Here is a 25217-nt window from a genome sequence, read left to right on the forward strand (position 1 = left end):
GGGAGGCTGAGGCAGGAGAATCACTTGAACACGGGAGGCGGAGGTTGCAGTGAGCTGAGATCACGCCACTGCACTCCAGCCTGGGCGACAGAGAGATACTCTGTCTCAAAAAAAAAGAAAAACAACAACAAAAAAGAAACAGAACAACACCATCAACTCCCTAGAAGCCCCCTTGCACATATCCTTTTCCAGTCACTACCCTCCTTCCTTCTCCCCCAAAATAACTATTTTTTATTTTTTTGAGGCAGAGTTTTGCTTTTGTTGCCCAAGCTGGAGTGCAACGGCACGATCTCGGCTCACTGCAACCTCTGCCTCCTGGTTTCAAGCGATTGCTACCTCAGCCTCCCAAGTAGCTGGGATTACAGGCGCACACCACCATGCCTGGCTAATTTTTAGTATTTTAGTAGAGATGGGGTTTCACCATGTTAGCCAGGCCAGTCTTGAACTCCTGACCTCGTGATCTGCCCGCCTCGGCCTCCCAAAATGCTGGGATTACAGGTGTGAGCCACCACACATGGTCCCAAAAGACAACTATTATTCTGACTTCCAACACTATAGATGTTCTGCCTGTTTCTGAACCTTTTATAACGGGATTATGCAATATGTTTTCTTTTAGTTGGCCTCTCTTTTTTGTTCAGCATGATTGTAATATTTAACTATGCCTGCTGCGCATGACTCTACTGCATTTTCATTGTTGTATAGCTTTAATCTGTATGAATATTCTACAATTATCCATGTTAGTACTGGTGAGCATTTAGGTTGTTTCCAGTTGTTGGCTATATAAGTAATGCTGCTTTAAAAATTCTACATGTTATTGGCCAGGCACAACGGCTCACGCCTGTAATCCCAGCACTTTGGGAGGGTGAGATGGGCGGATCACGAGATCAGGAAATCAAGACCATCCTGGTTAACACGGTGAAACCCCGTCTCTGCTAAAAATAGAAAAAATTAGCCAGGCATGGTGGCGGGCACCTGTAGTCGGGAGACTGAGGCAGGAGAATGGTGTGAACCCAGGAGGCAGAGCTCGAAGTGAGCCGAGATCGCCCCACTGCACTCCAGCCTGGGCGACAGAGTGAGACTCCATCTCTAAATAAATAAATAAATAAATAAATAATCTACATGTTCTTTATGTGCGTATGTGGTTACTTCTATTAGGCAGCAGAATGATTTAGTTATCAAATATATTTCTTATAGAATTTTAAAACATGAGCTCAGAAATTAAAACACCATATTCAATTTACCTAGAAGCAAATTTCTTTTAAATAGTTTTAGCTGACTGTTTTTCATTTTGTCTTATCAGTACTTTAGGTAATATTCATATTTCTACCCTAATTCCCTACTGTTTCAGCTAAAGACTATCTTATGAAAACATAAGAGTATATTTGTCTTTGATTCAACAAACATTTACTGAGTGCCTCTCTAAAAGGCAGAATTCTAAGGTGACCCTTGACTTTGTATATTTCTGTCCCCTTTGAGTGTGGATATAACCAACCTGTGATAATGATGAGCTACCACACCTATGATGATGTTATTTTACCTGGCCCAAAGGAATTTTGCAGACATAATTAAGGATACTAATCTTAACTTTGAATGAATCAAAAAGGAGATTATCTGAATGGGTCAGATCCAATCATGAGCCCTTCTGTTTGTTTGTTTTTGAGATAGGCTCTTGCTCTGTTGTCCAGGCTGGAGAGCAGTGGCACCACCACGGCTCACTGCAGGCTCGACCTCCCAGGCTCAAGCAATCCTCTCACTTTAGCCTCCCAAATAGCTGGGACTACAGGTGTACACCACCATGTCTGGCTATTTTTAAACTTTTTGTAGAAAAGAGGATATCACTATCTTGTCAGGGTTGGTCTCAAACACCTAGATTCAAGTGATCCTCTTGCCTCAGCCTCCCAAAGTGCTGGGATTACAGGCATGAGCCACCATGCTCCACCCATATGAGCCCTTTAAATCTGGGTCTAGAGGACAGAAAGAGAAGTCTGAAGTCAGAAAGATGTATACTTCCTGCTAGCCTGGAAAAAAGCAAACAGCACTGTTGTGAAGTGCCTATGAGGGGGCCATGTGGCAAGGATCTATAGTCAGCCTTTAGGAAATGAGTGGTTCCAGTGGACAGCTAGCAAGAAAATGAGGATCTTGGTCCTATAACCATAGGATCTGAATTCTACCCACGACCTTAATGAGACAGAAGAGGAACCTGGGCTCCAGATGAGAGCACAGGCAGTAATACCTTTATTCCAGCCTTATGATACTCTGAGCTGAGAACTCAGCCATACTGTGCTTAGTTTTCCGACCTACAGAGCTGGGATGAATAAATGGGTGTTGTTTTAAGCTAATATGTTTGAAGCAATTTCTTACACAGCACTGAAAACCTAATAGGGCCTCCTATATGCCAGAAAATGTTCTAGGCACTGGGGTGATAGCAGTGAATAAACCAAGGCAAAAATACCTCCTCTCATGAAGCCATCATTATACTGGGAGAGACAATGAAATCGACACTAGTAAAACATACAGTATGTTAGATAGTGATACATGTAAAGAGGAAATACATAGTAGGGAAGAGGGAAATGAAAGATCAGAGCAGAGTATCTGATAGCGTGGCAAGAAAACACATCACTGAACAAATGGCCTTTATGTAAAGATCTGGAAAAGTGAGGGCACTATCTAAATGAGAATATGGGGGCCAGGTGTGGGGGCTAGTGCCTGTAATCCCAGCATTTTGGGAGGCTGAAGTGGGAAGTTGGCTTGAGCCCACAAGTTTCAGACCAGCCTAGGCAACATTGGAAAACCCGATCTCTACAAAAAATCAAAAAAATTAGCCAGGCATGGTGGTGTGCACCTGTAGTCCCAGCTATTCGGGAGGCTGCGACGGGAGGATTGCTTGAGCCAGGGAAGTTGAAGTTGCAGTGAGCTGTGATTGAGCCACTGCACTCTAGCCTGGGTGACAAGGCAACACCCTGTCTCAGAAATAAATCAGCAATTAAATAAAAATAAAAATAAGAGAATTTTGGGAAAGAGAATTCAAAATAGAGGAAATATTAAGTGCAAAGACTCTAAGGCACTATGATCCTGGTGTTTTTGAACAAAAGCAAGGAAGCTCATTTCGTTAAAACAGAATGAGCAAGGGAAAAGTGTGACAGAAGATGAAGTCAGAGAGTTAAGAGAGATGGGGGTAGGAGTGCTGAGGCAGATTACATGAGGTTATACAAGTCACAGGCTTTTAAATTTTATAAGCAGAAGGCTGATGTGAACTAACTTCCATTTTAAATGGATTCCTTTGGCTTATGTGTTTAAAACAGACTGCAGAAACATGGTAACTAATTTAAAAGACGCTGCAACAATTCAAACGAGATGACAGTGGTTTGGTGTAGGGTAGTGGCAATGAAAGTGGTAAAAAGAGGTCACATTCTGGATGTATTTCCAAGGTAGAGCTGAAAGGACTTGCAGACATATGAGATGTCAGGTTTGAGAAAAAGAAATACAAAGCTGGGCACAGTGGCTTACGCCTGTAAACTCCAGCAATTTGGGAGGCCAAGGTGGGAGGGTTGCTTGAGGCCAGTTCAAGACTAGCCTGGGCAACATAGTGAGAGCCCATCTCTAGAAAAAATTTAAAAATTAGCTGGGTGTGGTGGCATGTGCTCGTAGTCCTGGCTACTCTAGATGCTGAGGTGGGAAGGACTGCTTAAGTTCAGGAGTTAGCAGGCTACAGTAAGCTATGACTGCGCCACTGCACTCCAGCCTGGGTGACGGAGCATGACTCTGTCTTAAAAAAAAAAAAAAATTTTTTTCCCCATATTCAAGAATATATTATTAATACACTGAATTGCCTTATATTAATTAAAAAGCAGTCAGTTTAAACTGTAATGGTTTTTTTTTTTAAAAGTACATTTGCCAAACTGGCCAAACCTATAGCAAGATGGGGCAGAGGACAGACACACAAAATTATAATCCAAAGTGTAATGTGTGTGGAATCTTCCTTCAGCCACAAACTACTTTGTGTTAGAGAATTGTCCTAAATAAAATCACTAATGAAGCAACAGAACCCTATCTCCACCCAGCTGGCACATCCTGCCCGGTCTAGCCACCTGGTGTGCCTATATCCCATGACCCATGCCACTTATTGCATTGATGCATATACCTCAACTGCATATCCAACATCTGGGTACTGTACAATTAGAGTGCCTAACACCACTGGCACACTGTAGAAGCCACTACTCTGATATGGCCTTCTTTCTTTTTTTGAGATGGAGTCTTGCTCTGTCACCCAGGCTAGAGTGCAGTGGCATAATCTCAGCTTACTATAACCACCTCCTCCCAGGTTAAAGCAATTGTCCTGCCTCAGCCTCCCTAGTAGCTGGGACTACAGGTGTGCACCACCACGCCTGGCTAATTTTTGTATTTTTAGTGAAGATGGGGTTTTGCCATGTTGGCCAGGCTGGTCTCGAACTCCTGACCTCAGGTGATCCACCCACCTTGACCTCCCAAAGTGCTGGGATTACAGGCGGGAGCCACCATGCCCAGCCTGATATGGCTTGCTTTCTTCTGGGTTGCCTGAATGATCTCACTGTCCAGCTCCCCAGACCTGACTGAGAGAGCTGGTGGACTGCCTGTGGTCATTTTCAACTGAGGCAACTTAAATTTTCCTATAAAAAAATTTGAATGGTACTCCCACAATTCAATGAAATAATAACTGAAAACTTTGCCTCTCACTTTGACTTGCACAAATTTTGTCTGGAAGGTGCATTAGAAGGAAGAGATAAATGGCTATTATATTATTAACTGCTGTTGGACTCTCCAGCTTTTATAAGCTGAACCATACTTGCAAGATCCGGATGTTTTCTTTAGAAAACCATTTATCCACCGGGGGAAAAGACTGATGAAGTCATGAATGAAAGCAAGCAGTATCACAGACTACTGATGCAAAACTGTCTTTATTAAAATTCTGGTTAAAAATGCTAGAATGTTATAGCTAGAAAAGATGTCAGTGAACACTATCATTTTGAGCAGCCTGAGAAAAATAGATATGGAGGACAGAAAATTGGAGAACCAATATGGATTTTGAATATTTCTGAAGAAAATTCCAGAATGGAAGAGAAGCAGTATTTAGAGAATCATTTTCTGGAGCTGGAGAAAATCCCAAAGCTTCAGATGAAAAGGCTCTACCATATTAAGGCAAAAGTAACAAAAAGTGTTAATAACTAGATGTAAACTAGTGAAACTGTGAATTTCAAAAATAAAGAATACCACAGATTTTCAGGAAGAAAAAGAAAAAAATTCCCACAAAGTCAGGTTTCTTATGAGTCGCACAGAGTAACAGGATATGATAGGGCAGTATACTTAATACATTGATGGGTAAAGACTACGTGTGAGTCAATAATTCTGCATTAAGTCATGTGTGAAAGTCATAGAAATAATTCTCTCTTATATAGAGACTGTGAAGAATTACATTCTATCTGAAAAAAATCTATTCAGAGATGTACTACAGATGACTGGAATATTAGTCAAAGTAAAATATTTTAAAGTGATGTACAGGCTATAGAAGTCCTGATAAGTATGGAAATTAATTTAATGTAGAAAGTCTGGATAATTACTGTAAATATGGTCAAAAAACATTGCAAAAGGTAAAAATAATTCAAATTCAGATCTATTTTGTTAAAAAATATATTTTTAGTAAAAATAATTTGGGGTTCAACCAAAAAAGCAAGTAATAAGGTGTGTTTTTTTTCAGTGACAAAGAAAAACAAGTATTCCCAAACAAACCAATATTCTACACTGGAAAAGATGTAGAATGAAAAAAATAAAACTATAGATTAAAATTAAGTGTTAGGCAATACTAAAGTGTATAATAGAGTATTTAAATTTTCCTCAGTTCTCACTCCACCACGCATTTTTGTTTTGTTTTTTGAGATAGGGTCTTGCTTTGTTGTCCAAGCTGGAGTGCAGTGGCATCATCATGGCTTAACTGCAGCCTCAACTTGCAGTGTTCAAGCAATCCTCCCACTTCAGCCTTCCAAGTAGCTGGGATTATAGGTGTGCATCACCACGCCTGCCTAATTTTTATATATTTTGTAGAGATGGGGTTTTCCCATGTTGCCCAGGCTGGTCTTGAACTCCTGGGCTCAAACTATCTGCCTACCTCATCCTCCCAAAGTGTTGGGATTACAGGCATGAGCCACTGTGTCCAGCCCAAGCATTTCTATAGAAAGATAAAGACTTTGAAAAAAAAGGTTTGATATAATCTGTTGGTTTATATTTCCCCTATGACATAGAAAGGGAGATAAAAATTCATTACTCGGGAGGCTGAGGTAGGAGGATCACTTGATCCCAGGAGATCTAGGCTGCAATGAGCTGGGGTTGTGCCACTGCACCCAAGAGCCTAGGCGACTGTGTGAGATCCTGTCTTAAAAACAGAAAAGAATTCATGGCATTTGGTATGTCATAGGAGAGTTTTAATCACTTGCCATAAAGAAGTAAAAAGGGGAAATCATTTCTTAGACACTACTTACGCTTTACAAATGATGGAGTGCTGAACCTCAAACTCCAAATTACTAATAACAGGGCAAGTGTATACTCTGGTAGCTGAAATATCTGGTGAATTTTCTTCTCCAGAAACAGGTTCAGTCTTCCAAGTTTTATTTAATTTTTCCATATCTTCTTTCAGCTGGTCCAAACACTGACTTAAAAATTCATGAGCATCCTAATAAGACAACAACATCCTTAATCAGATAAAAACATTTCTTGTCACAATAGCTTACTGAGGCTGGGTGTTGTGCCTCATACCTGTAATTCCAGCACTCTGGAAGGCTGAGGCAGGCGGATCACTTGAGGTCAGGAGTTCGAGACCAGCCTGGCCAACATGGTGAAATGCAATCTTTATTAAAAATACAAAAATTAGCCAGGTGTGGTGGCAGTCCCTGTAATCCCAGCTACTTGGGAGGCTGAGGCAGAAAAATTGCTTGAACCCGGGAGGCAGAGGTTACAGTGAGCCAAGATTGCACCATTATATTCCAGTTTGGGTGACAGAGCAAGATTCCGTCTCAAAAGAAAACAATAAAAACCAACAACAAAAAACAAAACAAAAAATAATAGCTTATTAACATTATAATTTATACAGTGAAAACCCTTGGAAGTCAATGACATATGTGAACAATGTCAGGTTTATTCTTATAAGAATTTGGGGGGCTGCATATTTTGTGAATAAAAACAAATGACAGATTATATATTCTTAATAATTTTATCAGTTGCACTGGCATGAATCAATGAGTAACTCCTCACTTTGTTAAAAGAGGCAATTTTCGCAGGTAACACAGCCCAGGTCCTTGCACTGGTAAATCAAATTTATATATTAAAATATGGTACAATACACAGAAGAGTCACATTTAATCTTACTACAATTCCTTAGGTTTTTCTTTCTTTCTTTCTTTCTTTCTTTCTTTCTTTGAGACGGATTTTTGCTCGTCACACGCCTGGAGTACAATGGCACAATCTCGGCTCACTGCAACCTCTGCCTCCAGGGTTCAACCGATTATTCTGCATCAGCCTCCCAAGTAGCTAGGATTACAGACATGCGACATCACGCCTGGCTAATTTTTTGGTATTTTTAGTAGAGATGGGGTTTCAGCTCATCAGTCAGGCTGGTCTGGAACTCCTGACCTCAGGTGATCCACCCGCCTCGGCCTCTCAAAGTGCTGGGATTACAGGTATGAGCTACTGCACCTAGCCTCTCCTCAGGTTTTTCAATCTATAATGAACACACATACACAAATCTCATTTGAAAATAAAGAAACACACTAAAATCATGTCAATTTCCATGATTTCTTACATGTTATTTATTTTTTTGAGACAGAGTCTCGCCCTGTAGCCCAGGTTGGAGTGCAATGGTGCGATCTCAGCTCACTGCGACCTCTGCCTCCCGGGTTCAAGAGATTCTCCTGCCTCAGGTTCCCGAGTAGCTGGGATTACAGGCATGTGCCACCATGCCCGGCTAATTTTTTTTAATCTTTAGTAGGGACAGGGTTTCACCATGTTGGCCAGGCTGGTCTCAAACTCCTGACCTCGTGATCCACCCACTGTGGCCTTCCAAAGTGCTGGGATTACAGGCGTAAGCCACCGCACCTGGCCTATTTTATTTATTTTTATAAATACTTATTTATTTTTTGAGATGGAGTCTTGCTGTGTCACCCAGGCTATAGTGCAGTGGTATGATCTTGGCTCACTACAACCTCTGCCTCCTGGGTTCAAGCAATTCTCCTGCCTCAGCCTCCCGAGTAGCTGGGATTACAGGCGCATGCCACCACGCCTAGCTAATTTTTGTATTTTTAGTAGAGACAGAGTTTCGCCATGTTGGCCAGGCTGGTCTCAAACTCCTGACCTCAGTGACCTCAGATGACCTGCCACCTAGGCCTCTCAAAGTGCTGGGATTACAGATGTGAGCCACCGTGTCAGGCCTCTGAAAAGTTTTAAAACAATTAATACTCACATTCTGCATATAACCAGAGAATCTCTCTGCTGTGGCTGAAATGGCATTTTTAACCTTCTTGAGTAAATCCTTTTTGGTCTCTGAATTACAGATATCTTTTTTAACAAGCAAGTGTGCAAAGCGTCTGGTAAAACAAAAAACACAAAGTTAGCACGTTTTACATGACATGGCATGATATTTTAAAGAATAATTACTAAAAATGGCACAGAAAATTTTTGAGTGTCTAAAATTCCATTATTCTATAATCAATGAAGTAATAGGTTACTCAATAAGTACAGTACATAATGATTACCTGATAAGTGCATTGAGTGGAATTTTCTTCCATGGGATACCTTGTTTAAGCAAGTCATTTGCAAATGACTGGAGTGAAAATAGAGATTGTAGAATAGCATTCATATAGCAGGTATTTCCCAAATTGGAGAAGCTGAAAATTAAAGAAATAGTACTTTAGAAGGCAACAGGAATTCCTAAAGTATGTTCAGTATAGTAGGAGTTCTCCACTTTATGTTTCAGAATCACCTGGAGGGCTTGTTAAACTACATATGACTGGACCCTAACCCCAAGGTTTCTGATTCAGTAGGTTTGGACACAAATGTGTCCAAAAAAAGAAGGCACAAAAATGTCCATTTCTAACAAGTTACTAGATCATGTTGATGCTGCTGGTCTGGGGACCCCACTTTGAGAACCACTGCATTATGACATTATAATAATAGGCCAGGCACAGTGGCTCACGCCTGTAATCCAAGCACTTTGGGAGGCCGAGGCAGGCAGATCACTTGAGGTCAGTAGTTTGAGACCAGGCTGGCCAATACAGTGGAACACTCTCTACTAAAAACACGAAAATTAGCCAGGCATGGTGGTATGCGCCTTGGCACCAGCCGAGATCGCGCCACTGCAACTCAAGCCTGGGCAACAGAGCAAGACTATGTTTTTTTAAAAAAACAAAAAACGGCCGGGCACGGTGGCTCACGCCTGTAATCCCAGCACTTTGCGAGGCTGAGGTGGGCGGATCATGAGGTCAGGAGATCGAGACCATCTTGGTTAACACGGTGAAACCCCGTCTCTACTAAAAATACAAAAAATTAGCCGGGCAAAGTGGCGGGCACCTGTAGTCCCAGCTACTTGGGAGGCTGAGGCAGGAGAATGGTGTGAACCCCGGGGGGCGGAGCCTGCAGTGAGCCGAGATCGCGCCACTGCACTCCAGCCTGGGCAGCAGCGAGACTTCATTTCCAAAAAAAAAAAAAAAAAACCACCACCAAAAAACCTTTTAATTTATAAATAAATTTAGACTTCCAGAAAAGATGCAAAAATCTTTACCTGGATTCACCAACTGTTATACTTCTGTAATATGCACTTCATCACTTAATATCCCTCTCTCTGTATATATTTTTCTGAAACCATTTCAGAGTAAGTTGCATTTATTAAACCCCTTTAGTTCTAAATACTTTCGTGTGTATTTCATAAGACCATTCTTATAAATAACCAGAGTACAATTATCAGCATCAGTAAATTTAACACTGATACAATATTCTATCTAATATACGTTCCTTAATTCAATTTTGTCAGTAGACCCAAGAAGGTTCTTTATGGCTTTTTTTCCCTCACTTAGGTACAAGATTCAGTCCAGGATCACATGCTGTTTTCATGTCTCTTTAGTTTTCTTTAATCTGGAGTAAGTCCTCAGCTTTCTCTTACATGACACAGACATTTTTGAAGAATACAGTTCTCCTTACCCTGGGTTGTTTTGTTTTATTTCTGTTTTTGAGACAGGGTCTTGCTCTGTTGTCCTGGCTGGAGTGCAGTGGTGTGATGACGACTTACTGCAGCCTCAACCTACCAGGCTTGAGCAATCCTCCCACCTCAGCTTCCCCACTACAATGTGTGCCACTATGCCTGGGTAATTTTTTAATTTTTGTAGAGACGGATCTCACTATGTTGCCTAGGCTGGTAGTGAACTCCAGGGCTCAAGCAATCCTCCTTCCTCGGCCTCCCAAAGTGTTGGGATTACAGGCGTGAGCCACTGCACCCAGCCTGTTTTTTTCGTTTTTTTTTTTTTTTTTTTTCTTTTTTTTAGACAGAGTCTTGCTCTGTTGCCCAGGCTGGAGTGTAGTGGCGTGATCTCAGTTCACTACAACCTCTGCCTCCCGGGTTCAAGCAAGTCTCATGCCTCAGCCTCCCAAATAACTAGGGTGACAGGCGTGTGCCACCACACACAGCTAATGTTTGTATTCATTTATTTATTTTTTTTGAGACAGAGTCTTGCTCTGTTGCCCAGGCTGGAGTGCAGTGTTGTAATCTCGGCTTATTGCAACTTCCGTCTCCCAGGTTCAAGCAATTCTCCTGCCTGAGCCTCCCGAGTAGCTGGGATTACAGGTGTGCACCACCAGGCCTGGCTAATTTTTTTGTATTTTTAGTAGAGGTTTCATCATGTTGACCAGGTTTGTCTTGAACTCCTGACCTCAAGTGATCTGCCCGCCTTTGCCTCCCAAAGTGTTGGGATTACAGGCATGAGCCACCACGCCCAGCCTGTATTTTTAATAGAGACGGTGTTTCCCCATGTTGGCCAGGCTGGTCTCGAACTCCTGACCTCAAGTGATTCACCTGCCTCGGTCTCCCAGAGTGCTGGGATTACAGGTGTGAGGCACCTCACCTGACCTAGCCTTATTTTTAGTAGAACGTCCCTCATACTGGGTTTGCTATTTCCTGAGATTCAGCCCAAACTGGAAGAGCACATGAGCAAACAGTGATACCATGTCATCCTTTTTGTTTTTTTTTTTTTGAGAGCTTGTTTGGAGGTTCTAGCAGGGGAGTGCAGCTACTCGTATACCCTTGACTGAAGACCAGTCCTCCTCTATTGGGGATGGTTGTCCTCTTTGACTGAACACGCAGGTTTGGGACAGACACACATGGAGTGGTGAGGGAGGAAGGGGATACCCGCCTAGCCAGTCAGATCAGCCAAATCAACCCTGGTGAACAACGGGGTGACAGATGTCACAGTCAGATCGCCCTCACATCCAATCTTTTTTTTTTTTTTTTTTTTTTTTTTTGAGAGGTTCTCATTCTGTTGCCCAGGCTGGAGCACAGTGGCACAATCTTGGCTCCCTGCAGCCTCGATCCCCCCGGACTCAGATGATCCTCCCACCTCAGCTTCCTGAGTAGCTGGGGCTACAAATGCGCACCACCATGCCAGGCTAATTTTGTATTTTTTTGTAGAGACAGAATTTTGTCACGTTACCCAGGCTGGTTTTGAACTCCTGGGCTCAAGCAATCTACCTGCCTTGACCTCCCAAAGTGCTGAGATTATAGGTGTGAGCCACATGTCTGGTGGATTCTGTATCCTTCTAAGGGCATCACATCCAGGAATACATGATATTCCTGTGTTGCCCATGCGTGATGTCAATTTTGAGTACCTGAAAGAACTACTGCTTCTGCTTCTGCCTATGAGGAAGTATGAGAGTCTGGAATTACCTTCCTACTATAAACAATGAGAAACCTGGACAAAATAGAGAAAACAGCTATTTTCAGATACTAGACAATAGGCAGCACAAAACGGTGATCCATAAGAGAAGGAAAATAAATGATGTGAGCCCTACTATTACCCAGATTTTCTGTCTGGAGGCAATTTGTGAACTGCAATTCAGGGAGCACCCAAACAGAGCCCAGAAATCTTACCAAGTTGAGCTGAGAGAAACAAGTTCGAAAAGCTGAGGTTGCTGAGATTTCTGGGACAGAGTACTTGAGAGGAGGGAACTGAGCAAAGGAAAAGCTCCAGAAACCTGCATAGCAGTCTGCTTGAATATTTGGCTGAATACCAACCTGTGTATGCAGAGTGAAACTCAGTCTTCTTGACACTAATCAAGAACAACTCCAAGGAAAAGAATGTTTACTATGGAGCTATTGGCCAAACAACTCCCAGAACTCACAGAGGGACTAAAATTCCACCAGTTTGAATTTACACCAGTCAGAGTAGAGAGACCTAGATGAATTCACAGAGCGTTAACAGACACCCCAAAGGAACTATGCTTTAGGAAAGGAAGCAAATTAGCCTTAGAGTAAAGGATACTCTATATTCAAAAAGAACTTAAGCAGATCACACAGCTGAGAAAGAAGAAAAAAAAATAGAAATGAAAAAGAAGAACTTACACAGGAGTCTCAAAACAATCAAAACCACTGCAGACAAGAATATTGAAACAACTACTTAAAATATGCTCTACATGATCAAGAATGGAAAGGAAATCATAAACATAATGACAGAAGTGAAAGATTTTTTAAAGACTCAAACTTCTACAGATGAAAATCACAATATTTAAAATGAAAATTTCACTTGATGGGATTAATAGCATATTACACACTAGAAGGAAATATCTGAACTTGAAAAGACAGCAACAGAATAGATTCCCACTAAACCTCTGGGACGATATCAAATACAATTATATTTATATCAAATATAACTGGAATCCAGAGAAGAATCAGAAAAAAAATCTGAAAAAATCAAGATAAAAACGTTCAAAATCTGATAAAAACTAGAAACCCACAGATCCAAGAAGCTCAACAAATCCCAAGTGAGATAAACACAAATCAAAATAAAGCCCATCAAAATAAAACTGCTAAAAATTAGCAACGAAGAGAAAATCTTGAAAAGCAGTCAGAGAAAAACTGTCTCAGTGCCTTCAGGGAGGAAGATTAAATCACTTACAAGGGCAGAAGAATTACACTGGCATCTTATTTCTGAAAAGCAAATACAAAGCAAGGTAACAGTAAAGTCGCATTATAAGAAACCCAAGGAAAGAAAGCATGACCCAAGGATTTTACATCCAGCCAAACTATTTTTCAAATATCCAAGCTAGAGAAAAAATTTTGAATATGCAAGAACTAGGGAAACAAAGTACATAATTGTAAAGTTAAGACTAAAGCAAGATTAAGACCATAGGCTTCTAGTCAGAAATTATACAAAAAAGAAGACAAAGAAAAGATATCTTTTAAAATACTGAAAGAAACACATTATCAAGTTAGAGTTCTATATAAGCTAGATTTCTAGATCCAATGGAAATATCTTTTAAAATTAAAAGCAAAATCCTTTTTCTGACAAACAAAATCTGAGAATACTTGCTGCCAAGAGACATGCACTGTAAGAAATGTTAAAGCGACATTTTTCACACAGAAGGAAAAATGATACCAGATAGAAACTCGGATCTACACATAAGAATAAAGAGCACTTAAAATGTGAAATCATGTGGGAAAATACAAAATACATTTGTCTCATCTTTTAATTTCTTTAAATATACTGGACTGTTTAAAACAGTAACACCAAATAATACACTTTAAATAGGTAACTACATGGTACGTGAATTAGTAAGGCTGTAAAAAAGTCGTAACTACGTACTGTGGGATGTATAACATACATAGAAGTAAAACGGGCTGGGCGCGGTGGCTCACGCCTGTAATCCCAGCACTTTGGGAGGCCGAGGCGGGCAGATCACCTGAGGTCGGGAGCTCGAGACCAGCCTGATCAATATGGAGAAACTCCGTCTCTACTAAAAATACAAAATTAGCAGGGCGTGGTAGCACATGCCTATAATCCCAGCTACTCTGGAGGCTGAGGCAGGAGAATTGCTTGAACCCGGGAGGCGGAGGCTGCAGTGAGCCGAGATTGGGCCATTGCACTCCAGCCTGGGCAACGAGAGCAAAACTCCATCTCAAAAAAGAAAAAAAAAAGAAAAAGAAAAAGCAGTAAAATGTATGATAACAGTATAAATGATGTGGCGTAGGAAGCAATAATGGAGATAAAATGAACATGAAGGAAAGAAAGAGAAAAAAGTAACCAAGTACAGATGGAACAAATAGAAGACAATTAGCAAGATGGCAGACTTAAACTCAGCCTCACCCATAATTGTGAAAAATATTAATGGTCTAAATACTTCAATCATCAATTTAGACTGGATGATCTAATCATAAAAATGTGGAGTCACTATTAATATAAGACACAGCAGACTTCAGAAAAATATTATCAGGGATAAAAAGGGGCATTTCATAACAATAGGGAGGTCAATTCATTAAGATTTAATTAATATAATCCTAAATGTGTATGTGCCAAAAACAAAGCTATAAAATACATAAAGTAAACACTGACAGAACTGGAAGGAAAAATATACAGACTTCTGGCCTAATATACAAATTTCTGCCCTAAGTTCTACTTTATTGGGTATCAGGACTGCAGCCTCTGATTTCTTATTGTTTCCATTAAATAATCTCTCCTTCCCTTTATTATAATACTTTTTGAATTACTGTTCTACATATATTTCTAGTAATGCAGCACAGAGTTCAGTTTTGCTTTATGAGACAGTTTTAGACTTTTTATATTGCTGTTAACTCCTTTATCATAAATTTTTAAAACCATCTAGCCTGTCCATTTTATTATTTTATGTTAGAGACAAGGTCTTGCTCTGTCACTTAGGCTGGAGTGCAGTGGCACGATCATGGATCACTGTAACTTTAAACTCCTGGGCTCATGCAATCCTCTGGCCTCAGTCTCCCTGGTAGCTGGGATTGAAGACGTGTACCACCATGTTGGGCTAATTTTTTATTTTATTATTTGTACAGAGAGGGTCTTGCTATGTGGCCCAGGCTGGTCTTGAATTCCTAGCCTCAAGTGATCCTCCCATTTCGGCCTCCCAAAGTGCTAGGATTACAGATGTGGGCCACTGTGCCTGGCCTAGCTTGCCCATTTTATTTATTTATTTTTGTAGAGACAGGGTCTTACTATGTTGCCCAGGCTGGTCTTGAACTCTCAAGCTCAAGTGATCCCTCCAACTTGGCCTCCCAAAGTGTTGGGATTACAGGCGTGAGCCATTGCACTCAGCCTATTCATTTTAAATGGTATCCTTTGACTCATACCTATTACTTTATGAAACAGTCAACTACATTATTTTCTTCCTTCTTTCTCTTAGCCCATTTTCTTTTAGTTGCAATCTTACTACTTTATCAGAAAAAAAATTTTGGGGGGAAATAGTGTCTCATTTTGTCACTCAAGCTAGAGTGCAGTGGTGTGACCACGGTTCACTGTGGCCTCAACCTCCCAGGCTCAAGCAATCTTCCCACCTCAGCCTCCCAAGCAGATGGAACTACAGGTGTGCACAACCACACTCAGCTAAATTTTTTTTGTATTTTTTGTAGAGATGTGGTTTTTCTGTGTTTTCCAGGCTGGTCTCGAACTCCTGAGCTCAAGTGATCTGCCTGCCTTAGACTCTCAAACTGCTGGGATTACAGGTGTTAGCCATCATGCCCAGCTGACATAATGTTTATATATCATTCTTTTATATGTATTCTCACCATTGTTTGTCTTAGTTCTATAACTGAATATATGAAATGTTCATCATTTACGTTTTTGTCAGTGTTTCTCCAGTTACTCTTGGATGCATGAAGCTCATTTTCTGTAGAGTCCTCAGGAAGAGCAAATGTGTGTATAGTATTCCAAGTTCTTATACTCCAAACGTTTTTTCTCTAGCTTGCATATTTGACATCTTGGCTTGGCATGAAATCTTTGTTTCACACCTCCTTTCATCGAGTTTCTTGAAAATGATGTTAGTGTTATCCTGCTTTGCATGATGACTTTGAGAAGTCTGATGCCAGACTATTTCTGTTGCCCTTGTAAGTTACTTCGTCTTTTTGATTCAGGAACTGAGGATTTTTCCTTGTCTTTAATAGTTGTACTAAGATATGTTTTGATTATTCTAGGTCAATTTTCCAGATACCTGGAAAGCTCTTTCAATATATAGATTCAAGACTTTTATTTCAGTGAAGTTTTCCTGGATTATAGTTGTTTTGTTGTTTTTTTTTTGAGACAAGGTCTTGCTCTCTGTTACCCAGGCTGGAGTGCAGTGGACTATCATGGCTCACTGCACCCTTGACCTCCTGGGCTCAAGCAATCCTCCTGCCTCAGTGCCCTGAGTATCTGGGACCATAGGTGCACGCTACCAAGCCCAGCTAATTTTTGTACTATTTGTAGAGATGGGGTTTCACTATGTTGCCCAGATTGGTCTCAAATTCCTGGGCTCAAGAGATCTACCCATCTCTGCCTCCCAAAGTGCTGGTATAACAGGCATGAGTCACCATGCCCAGCGGGATTATAGTTTTTAACACTACTTCTGTCTCAATGCTTTAATCTTCTTCTTCCGGGACACTAATTATATGTAATATGGGTGTATTCTTTGCCTTTTTTCTAGTTCAACTACCTTCTTTCTGGCTTTTTTTTTTTTTTGAGATGGAGTGTCATTCTGTCACTCAGGCTGGAGTGCGGTGGCGCGATCTCAGCTCACTGCAACCTCCGCCTCCTGGGTTCAAGAAATTCTCCTGCCTCAGCCTCCTGAGTAGCTGGGATTATGGGCACACGCCACCATGCCTGGCTAATTTTTGTATTTTTAGTAGAGATGGGGTTTCACCATACTGGTCAGGTTGGTCTCGGACTCCTGACCTCAGGTGATCCACGCACCTCCCAAAGTGCTGGGATTACAGGGGTGAGCCACCACGCCCGGCCCTTTCTGGCTTTTTATACTTTTTTTTTTTTTTCCATCTTTTTTTCCCCCGGCTTATCTTTTTAAAGCCCATTTTCATTTGAAATTATTTTCACTTGGGTATCTTTAATTTAAAACTTCATTTTCAATATATCTTTTCTTCTCCATCTTTTCTGAGTTCAAGCATTTGTCATTTCATTTATTCTTGCTTGTCTGTTGTGATTCTTAGTTTGAATTTTTTTTTTTCTTTTTGAGATGGAGTTTTGCTCTGTCGCCCAGGCTGGAGTGCAGTGGCGAAATCTCAGCTCACTGCAACCTCTGCCTCTTGGGTTCAAGCAATTCTCCTGCCTCAGCCTCCCGAATAGCTGGGATTACAGGCACCACCACCACATCCAGCTAATTTTTTTGTATTTTTAGTAGAGACCGGGTTCATCATGTTGGCCAGGTTGGTATTGAACTCCTGACCTCAAGTGATCCGCCTGCCTTGGCCTCCCAGTGCTAGGTTTACAGGTGTGGGCGGTGCCTGGATTTTTATTCATGTTACTTTTTCATACTTTCAAGTGCTTCTTTCAAGGTATTCAATTATATTTATTTATTTATTTATTTCATTTTTTTTTTTTTGAGATGGAGTCTCACAGTTGTCTAGGCTGGAGTACAGTGGTGCAATCTCGGCTCACTGCACTCTGCCTCCCTGGTTCAAGTGATACTCCCTCCTCAGCCTCCCAAGTAGCTGGGATTACTAGCATGTGCCACCATGCCCAGCTAATTTTTGTATTTTTAGTACAGACAGGGTTTCACCATGTTGGCCAGGCTAGTCTCGAACTCTTGACCTCAAGTGATCCGCCTGCCTCGGCCCCTCAAAGTGCTGGGATTACAGGTGTGAGCCACAGCGCCTGGCCTTAATTCTATTTAGCGTCTACCCACTGTAAACAGTTTACTTCATGGTTTGTTCTAGGGGGCAGAATTTTCACTGGCTGAAATATTTTGATTCATGCTTCTGTTTTTTTCTTATAGTCATTTTTTTATGGAAGTGGCCTGCTTTTTTACATTCCTATTCATTTTGTGAATAGGGCTTAAGTGAAGCACTTAGTTTAGCAAAGTATAGTTTCTTAAATGGAAGAGAATGATGGTGGTGGAGGGAGGGGAAAAAAGAGAGGTTGGCACGTCTTGTTTCCCTTTCATTTTGACATGATCCTTAATTTTCTTCTCTTGCTTCTAAATCAAGTTTCCAAACTTGGCTAATTCTTCCCTATAAGTAATGATTCTTTGAGGCTGTTATTCTGGTACCACTGACATTCAAGCCTCTTCCCTATAACTAGTTCTGCAAATTACCAAGATCCAGATTCAGTATTTTGCTACTTATTACTGGATTTTATCTTTCTGGGAGTGATTTTCTTCAGTGCTTCATCTAAGTCTTCCACTCCTATAAATTATTTTTCATGGAATCCCTTAGGCTCCTGTCCCTAACCCTCAGCACCCACAGGCTTAAGCAGTAGAAAACAGGAACACTGAAGGAATTTGGTTTGCTTCTGTTCTGAAGCAGGTAACTTAAAGGTGGTGGTACCGTCTCCTAGCAATGCTGAAGCATAGATTATGTGTGCTTTTCTTTGTACTCCTCATTAATCTTATGTTTTTTTTTGGAGGATTTGTGAGGAACATTGCAATTAGCCAGTCTCCATTATCCTTTAGACCTGGTAGTTTTCTACTCAGTTTTTTTTTTCTTTTTCTTTTTTTAAAGGAGTCCTTAGTCCTGAGTACTTACACTGCTTGAAATACTAAACTAATTCCTGGAAGAAGTCTAAAAAAGAGGAAAGATGTATTTCTAGAGATGGGTATAGGTACTATACAGAAATGAAAGAAACACTGGAGAAGCCTAGAGTACCAAGGGTGGCAACTCACAAGGCTCTCAAAAGAGTCTGAAAGAGGTGAGTAACAGAAACCACAAGTAAACTAAAAAATATACAGGAGAAGGCAATAGGAAAATGAAACAAGATCAGGGTAGACAGAGACAAAGACCCAGATGAAGAACGGTCACAAAATGGGATAGATAGGACCAATATAAAATGTTGTCTGGTTAGGAGGCAGCAAGATAACTGAGGTTGAACAATTAGAACGAAGAACAAAGGAAATTAAGCATTTGACTGGAAAGCAAACATCATAGAAGAAAGAGTAGAAAAGACGAAGATTAAAGAAAGCAACAGGTAAGCAGAAAGGAGAGTGAATTGTTTTCACTGCAAATTTTATGATGTTTTCTGCTAATATATGAAGCATATAAACTACTATGAATAAGCCATTTGGCAAATACCACTCATTCAAGTAATGCTGTAAGTTGAAAGCTGGTATAAAAGCAGTACTTTGAGTGAGATTAAAAACAAGTTGATAGGTTATGAGAGAGCAGTTTGGTAAAAATAATTAAAAATTTCAAACTGCCTTCCTTAGTCTTAATCCTTAACAATTTTACTTCCAATAATTTACCCTATAGAAAAGTTCCAACAAGCATTAAAAACATACATATGTGTATAACGATGCCCATTCTAGGCTGAATTACATTTGGAAAAAAGAGAAACCTAAATGCAGACTTACATGGTTGAAAGTTCTGTATTAATATACAAGGGTGCCAAGATTAATGTGCAGTGAAAAAGATAACAGAGAAGCAATATAGCATAGTGATTACGAATGCAATTGCAGCACAACTGCCTGGATTTACTACTGCTGTACTACTGCCTATATCACTTTGAGCAAGTTAATTAACTTTGCTAAGCCTTACTTTATTCATAAAACCAGATTTTTAATATATCTATCTCAAAGACTTGTTGCGAAGATTTAAAATAAAAAAAATCAATTTAAACGCTTAGCAGACAGTATCTGGCATGTAATAAACACTTTAGGTAATAGAGCTACTGGCCAGGCACAGTGGCTCATGCTTGTAATCCCAGCACTTTGGGAGGCTGAGGAGGGACGATTGCTTGAAGCCAGGAGTTCTACCAACCTGCAACATAGTGAGATCCCATTTCTATTAAAAAAAAAATTAAAAAGATAGCTACTATAATTACTACAGTTATTATACCATGATCTCATTTTTGTGTTTAATAAATATATAACCATGAAGAAACTAGGGAAAATATATAAAAAATGTTGAAAGTATCTCAGCAGTCGAATGAGGTGTACTGGGTTGGAAAATACACATTTTCTGCTTTAAAATGAATATTATATATATTCCAAAGTTCTAAAATTGTTTGGCGAACAGAAAATGAAGTTAACATTACTTATGGATGTAATAAATCTTTAATAAGTGATCTAATTTCTAAATATTTTGGAACTTTAATGTGACTCCTTTAATTACATTTTACACCAAAGCTCACTTCTATTGAATCACTTTATAAAAAAGAAAGTAAAATGAAAGAATTGACCTACCCCTGCAGTTGCTGCTGTTGGTGAGAGGAAAGGGGCACTCTTGGTTTATTCCAGCCAGTGTAATCCTGGTTACACCTCAGTTTTTTAACAGAAAGAGGAACTGGCTGAGGAAGAAATCCCAAACTTCTTTTGGTAGAGGGAGTCTGGCTTGAAACATTAGTCCTACAAAAAAGCATAAATAATGAAGAAGCAAAATAAATTTTTGAATACTACTATTTTCCTTGAATAGATTAAGAGAAGTCAATGTTTAAGGAAAAACATCTTGAATTTAGGGAAATATCAGTAATAATGATCACTTAAGGGAAAACTCTACAAATGTAAATTAGCAAATCTGTTCCTACACAGTTGGAGAGGGTTATAATACAGAACATATTTAACCTACAACCAAAATAATCCATGTTAATGGCTTGAAAAAGAAAACAATACATATAAGTTCACTGTTATCCATTTTATGGATATTACATTTACCTAGTCTTGAACAGATTTACAGTATACTTTTTCCACCGTTACAAATAACACAACAAACATTCTTACCCAGTCTTCTTGAGAAATTCCTCTAGTTTATATGCATAGAAGTGAAAATGTTGGAGGTATTTTCAATCTTCATTTTTAATTTTTCGAGATACTGTGATTATTTTCCAAAAAGGCTATACGAGTTTATACTTCAAACAACAGTAATTTTCCATTTCCTCCTATGTTTACATTACTTATTATTATCAGTTTTAATTTTTTTGCTGGGTCCGGTGGCTCACGCCTGTAAGCCCAGTACTTTGGGAGGCCCAGGTGGGCGGATGGCTTGAGCTCAGGAGTTTGAGACCAGCTTGGGCAACCTGGCAAAACTCCATCTCCACCAAAAATGCAAGAAAATTAGCCAGGCGTGGTGGGGAGGACCTGTAGTCACAGCTACTTGGGAGGCTGAGGTGGGCAGACTGATTGAGCCTGGGAGGCAGAGGTTGCAATGAGCGAAGATCGCACCACTGCACTCCAACCTGGGTGACAAAGTGAGAAGGCATCTCCAAAAAAGAAAAAAAAAAAGTTTTAATTTTTACCAATAAAGAGACACTTGATCTCACTGTTATTTGGTTTTGCACTGTCCTGATTACTACTGAAACTAACATATTCATATAGTTGTTTACTCTTTTCCGAATTGCTTTCCTATAGAGTAGGTTCTTTTTTTTTTTTTTTTTTTTAAGATGAAGTTTCGCTCTTGTTGCCCAAGCTGGTGTGCAATGGCGCAATCTCGGCTCACTGCAACCTCCGCCTCCCGGATTCAAGCGATTCTCCTGCCTCAGGCTCCCGAGTAGCTGGGACTACAGGCGTGCGCTACCACACCTGGCTAACTTTTTGTATTTTTACTAGAAACAGGCTTTCACCATGTTAGCCAGGCTGGTCTCGAACTCCTGACCTCAGGTGACCTGCCCGCCTCAGCCTCCCAAAGTGCTAGGATTACGGGTGTGAGCCACCATGCCCGGCCTAATTTTTTTGTATTTTAGTAGAGAAGGGCTTTCACCATGTTGCCAAGCCTGGTCTCAAACTCCTGAGCTCAGGCAATTTGCTCGCCTCAGCCTCCCGAAGTGCTAGGATTACAGGCGTGAGCCACTGCATCTGGCCCACATTCTAATTTTAAAATTTTTATACTGGGAAATTTATCAATTTTTTCTTTTTTTTTTTTTTTGTATCTCGTTTAAGATTTTTATATCTTGGCCAGGCGTGGTGGCTCACGCTTGTAATCCCAGCACTTTGGGAGGCCGAGGCGGGCGGATCACGAGGTCAGGAGATCGAGACCACGGTGAAACCCCGTCTCTACTAAAAATACAAAAAAATTAGCCAGGTGTGGTGGCGGGCGCCTGTAGTCCCAGCTACTCGGAGAGGCTGAGGCAGGAGAATGGCGTGAACCCGGGAGGCAGAGCTTGCAGTGAGCCGAGACTGCGCCACTGCGCTCCAGCCTGGGCAACAGAGCGAGACTCCGTCTCAAAAAAAAAAAAAAAAAGATTTTCATATCTGGTATTTTGTTTAAGAAATCTTCTTGTACCATAAGAGCACAGAAATTTTTTCCTGTATTTTCTCTTAACAGTTAAATTTTGCTTTCCCTTCTATTTAGGTCTTCAATACAGTTATAAGTGTCTTTTTCTGTATGTTGTGAGCATACTTTTCTATAAGATTTCCTTTTCCATAAGGCAAACCAATTGCTCCCAAATTACTTATTGTTTGTCTAAGCCATGTGTTAGTGGCTGTTTGGTTTTGTACTTAAAAAAAATTTGTAGGCCAGGCACAGTGGCTTATGCCTGTAACCCCAACACTCTGGGAAGCTGAAGCAGGAGGATCAGGAGTTTGAAACCAGCCTGGTCAACGTATCAAGACACTGTCTCTATTATTTTAAAATTAAGGCTGGGCACAGTGGCTCACACCTGTAATCCCAGCACTTTGGGAGGCTGAGGGAGGCGCATCACCTGAGGTCAGGAGTTTGAGAACAGCCTGGCCAACATGGAGAAACCCTGTCTCTACTAAAAATATAAAAATTAGCCAGGCGTAGTGGCGTACGCCTGTAGTCCCAGCTACTCGAGAGGCTGAGGCAGGAGAACTGCTTGAACTTGGGAGACAGAGGTTGCAGTGAGCTGAGATCATGCCACTGCACTCCAGCCTGGGGGACAGAGAGAGACTCTGTCTCAAAAAAAATTAAAAAAGTTAAAAATTAAAAATAAATTGTGAAATAGAATACTCATATGGGAAAAGTGCATAAAAATCAAATGTGGAGCATAACAAATTTTCATAAAACAAACACTTGTGTAAACAACCTTATTAGTGTCTAAACCCCAAGTTCCCCTTCCAATTACAACTCTGCATTCCTCTAACCTAAAAGTTGGCATTATCTAATAGTTTTATCCCTTACTACAAACCCCTAAATATTGTACTTTGGATAATATGTGATGTATCTATTTTCATCTTGTTTTCAACCTTTCTGCATCTTTATATTGTAGTTGTTTCTCTGTTACATAGCATATACGTTTTCTTCTTCCATTAAATCCTGTATATCTCTTTAACTGGAATATTTAGTATATACTCATATAAATTTTACATAAATTTAGTATATTTATATCAGTAATGTCAGTATTGATTTGGGTTATTTCTTGAATTTTATGATGCATTTACTATTTGTTCTACATGTTCTATGTTCCTTTTTCTCTCCTTTATGCCTTCTTTTAGAATGTCTGACTATTTCATTGTCTCCCCTCCGTTAGTCTGGAAATAATATAGGCTTTTATATATCTACATATATCTATATATCTATATTTTGACAAGGTATTGCTCTGTCACCTGGCTGGAGTGCAATGGCACAATCATAGCTCACTGTAGCCTTTAACTCCTGGGCTCAACCATTCCTCCCATCTCAACTTCCCAAGTAGCTGGGACTATAGGCATGCACCACCATGTCTGGCTAATTTTTGTATTTTTTTTGAAGAGATGGGGTCCCGCTATGTTGACCAGGTTGGTCTCAAATTTCTGGGCTCAAGTGATATTCTCATCTTGGCCTCTCCAAGTGCTAGGATTACAGGCGTGAGCCAACCATGCCCGGTATAGAAATTTAATGGATGTTCTAAAAATTATATTATGCATTAAAAATAGAAACAGCTTTATTGAAGTATAGTTGACATAGAATAAAATGCACACATTTAAAGTGTATAACTTTAAGTTCTGACATATATACACTCATGAAATCATCACCAGAATTAAGATAGTGAACATATCTATTACTCCCAAAAGTATCCTGGTGCCCATTTGTATCCCTCCTTCCCACTCCTCTCTGCCTGTGACCTTGTCTCTGTGACCAAGCAACTACTGATCTGTTTTCTGTCACTATAGATTACATTTTCTAAAATTTCATATAAATGGAATCTTACAATATGCACTTTCTTATGAGGTCTTTTACTCAGCCTAATTATTTTAAGATTCATCCATTCTGCTGCGTGTATAAACAGTTCATCCTTTCTATTGCTAGACAGCATTCCATTGTATGAATATCCCACAATTTGTTTAACCACTTACTTTCTCTTTCGAAATAGTTTTATTTTTTGAGACAGGGTCTCACTCTGTTGCTCAAGCTGGAGTACAATGGCGCCATCAAGGCTCACCGCAACCTCTGCCTCCCAGGCTCAAGAGATCCTCCCACCTCAGCCTCCCAAGTAGCTGGGATCACAGATGCACATCACCACGCCCTGCCTTTTTTTTTTTTTTTTACTGTATTTTTGGTAGATATGAGGTTTTACCATGTTGTCCAGGCTGATCTTGAACTCCTGAGCTCAAGCAATCTACCCGCCTCGGCCTCCCAAAGTGCTGGGATTACAGGCGTGAGTCACTGAGCCTTGCCTGAAACAGTTTTAGATTTACAAAAAAGTTGCAAAATGGCTTTCACCCAGCTACTCCTAATATTAGAATCTTATATAACCATAGTACAATGACCAAAACCAGGAAATTAACAATGATACAATACTATTAACTAGTAACCTACACATATTATTCAAATTTCATCAGTATTTTCACTAAAGTCTTTTTTCTGGCCCAAGATCCCACAGTGCAAGTAGTTGTCATGTTTCTTTACTCTTACAATCCTCAATTTCTTCTTTTTTTAATGGCTTTGACAATTTTGAAGAGTAATGGTCTCCAAAGACTTGGAGTCAACCCAAATGCCCATTAATGATAGACGGGATAAATAAGAAAATGTGGCACATATACACCATAGAATACTATGCAGCCATAAAAAAGAATGAGTTCGTGTCCTTTGCAGGGACATGGATGAAGCTGGAAACCATCAT

The 25217-nt window shown here is 40.2% G+C and overlaps 1 protein-coding gene across 1 annotated transcript in view; it reads right to left on the minus strand.

Annotated features, from left to right (window-relative positions):
* The window catches only part of USP37 (ubiquitin specific peptidase 37), a 119044-nt gene that overhangs the window by 40954 nt on the left and 52873 nt on the right, over window positions 1-25217 (minus strand). The window contains exons 11-14 of the mRNA XM_030802492.1: window positions 20407-20568; window positions 8775-8906; window positions 8483-8606; window positions 6510-6700 (exon numbers count right to left, since the gene is read on the minus strand). Of these exons, the coding sequence (XP_030658352.1) occupies window positions 6510-6700; window positions 8483-8606; window positions 8775-8906; window positions 20407-20568 (609 nt within the window). The remainder of the gene's footprint in view (window positions 1-6509; window positions 6701-8482; window positions 8607-8774; window positions 8907-20406; window positions 20569-25217) is intronic.

The sequence above is a fragment of the Nomascus leucogenys genome, chromosome 22a (assembly GCF_006542625.1).
Source record: "Nomascus leucogenys isolate Asia chromosome 22a, Asia_NLE_v1, whole genome shotgun sequence".
NCBI classification, from domain to species: domain Eukaryota; kingdom Metazoa; phylum Chordata; class Mammalia; order Primates; family Hylobatidae; genus Nomascus; species Nomascus leucogenys.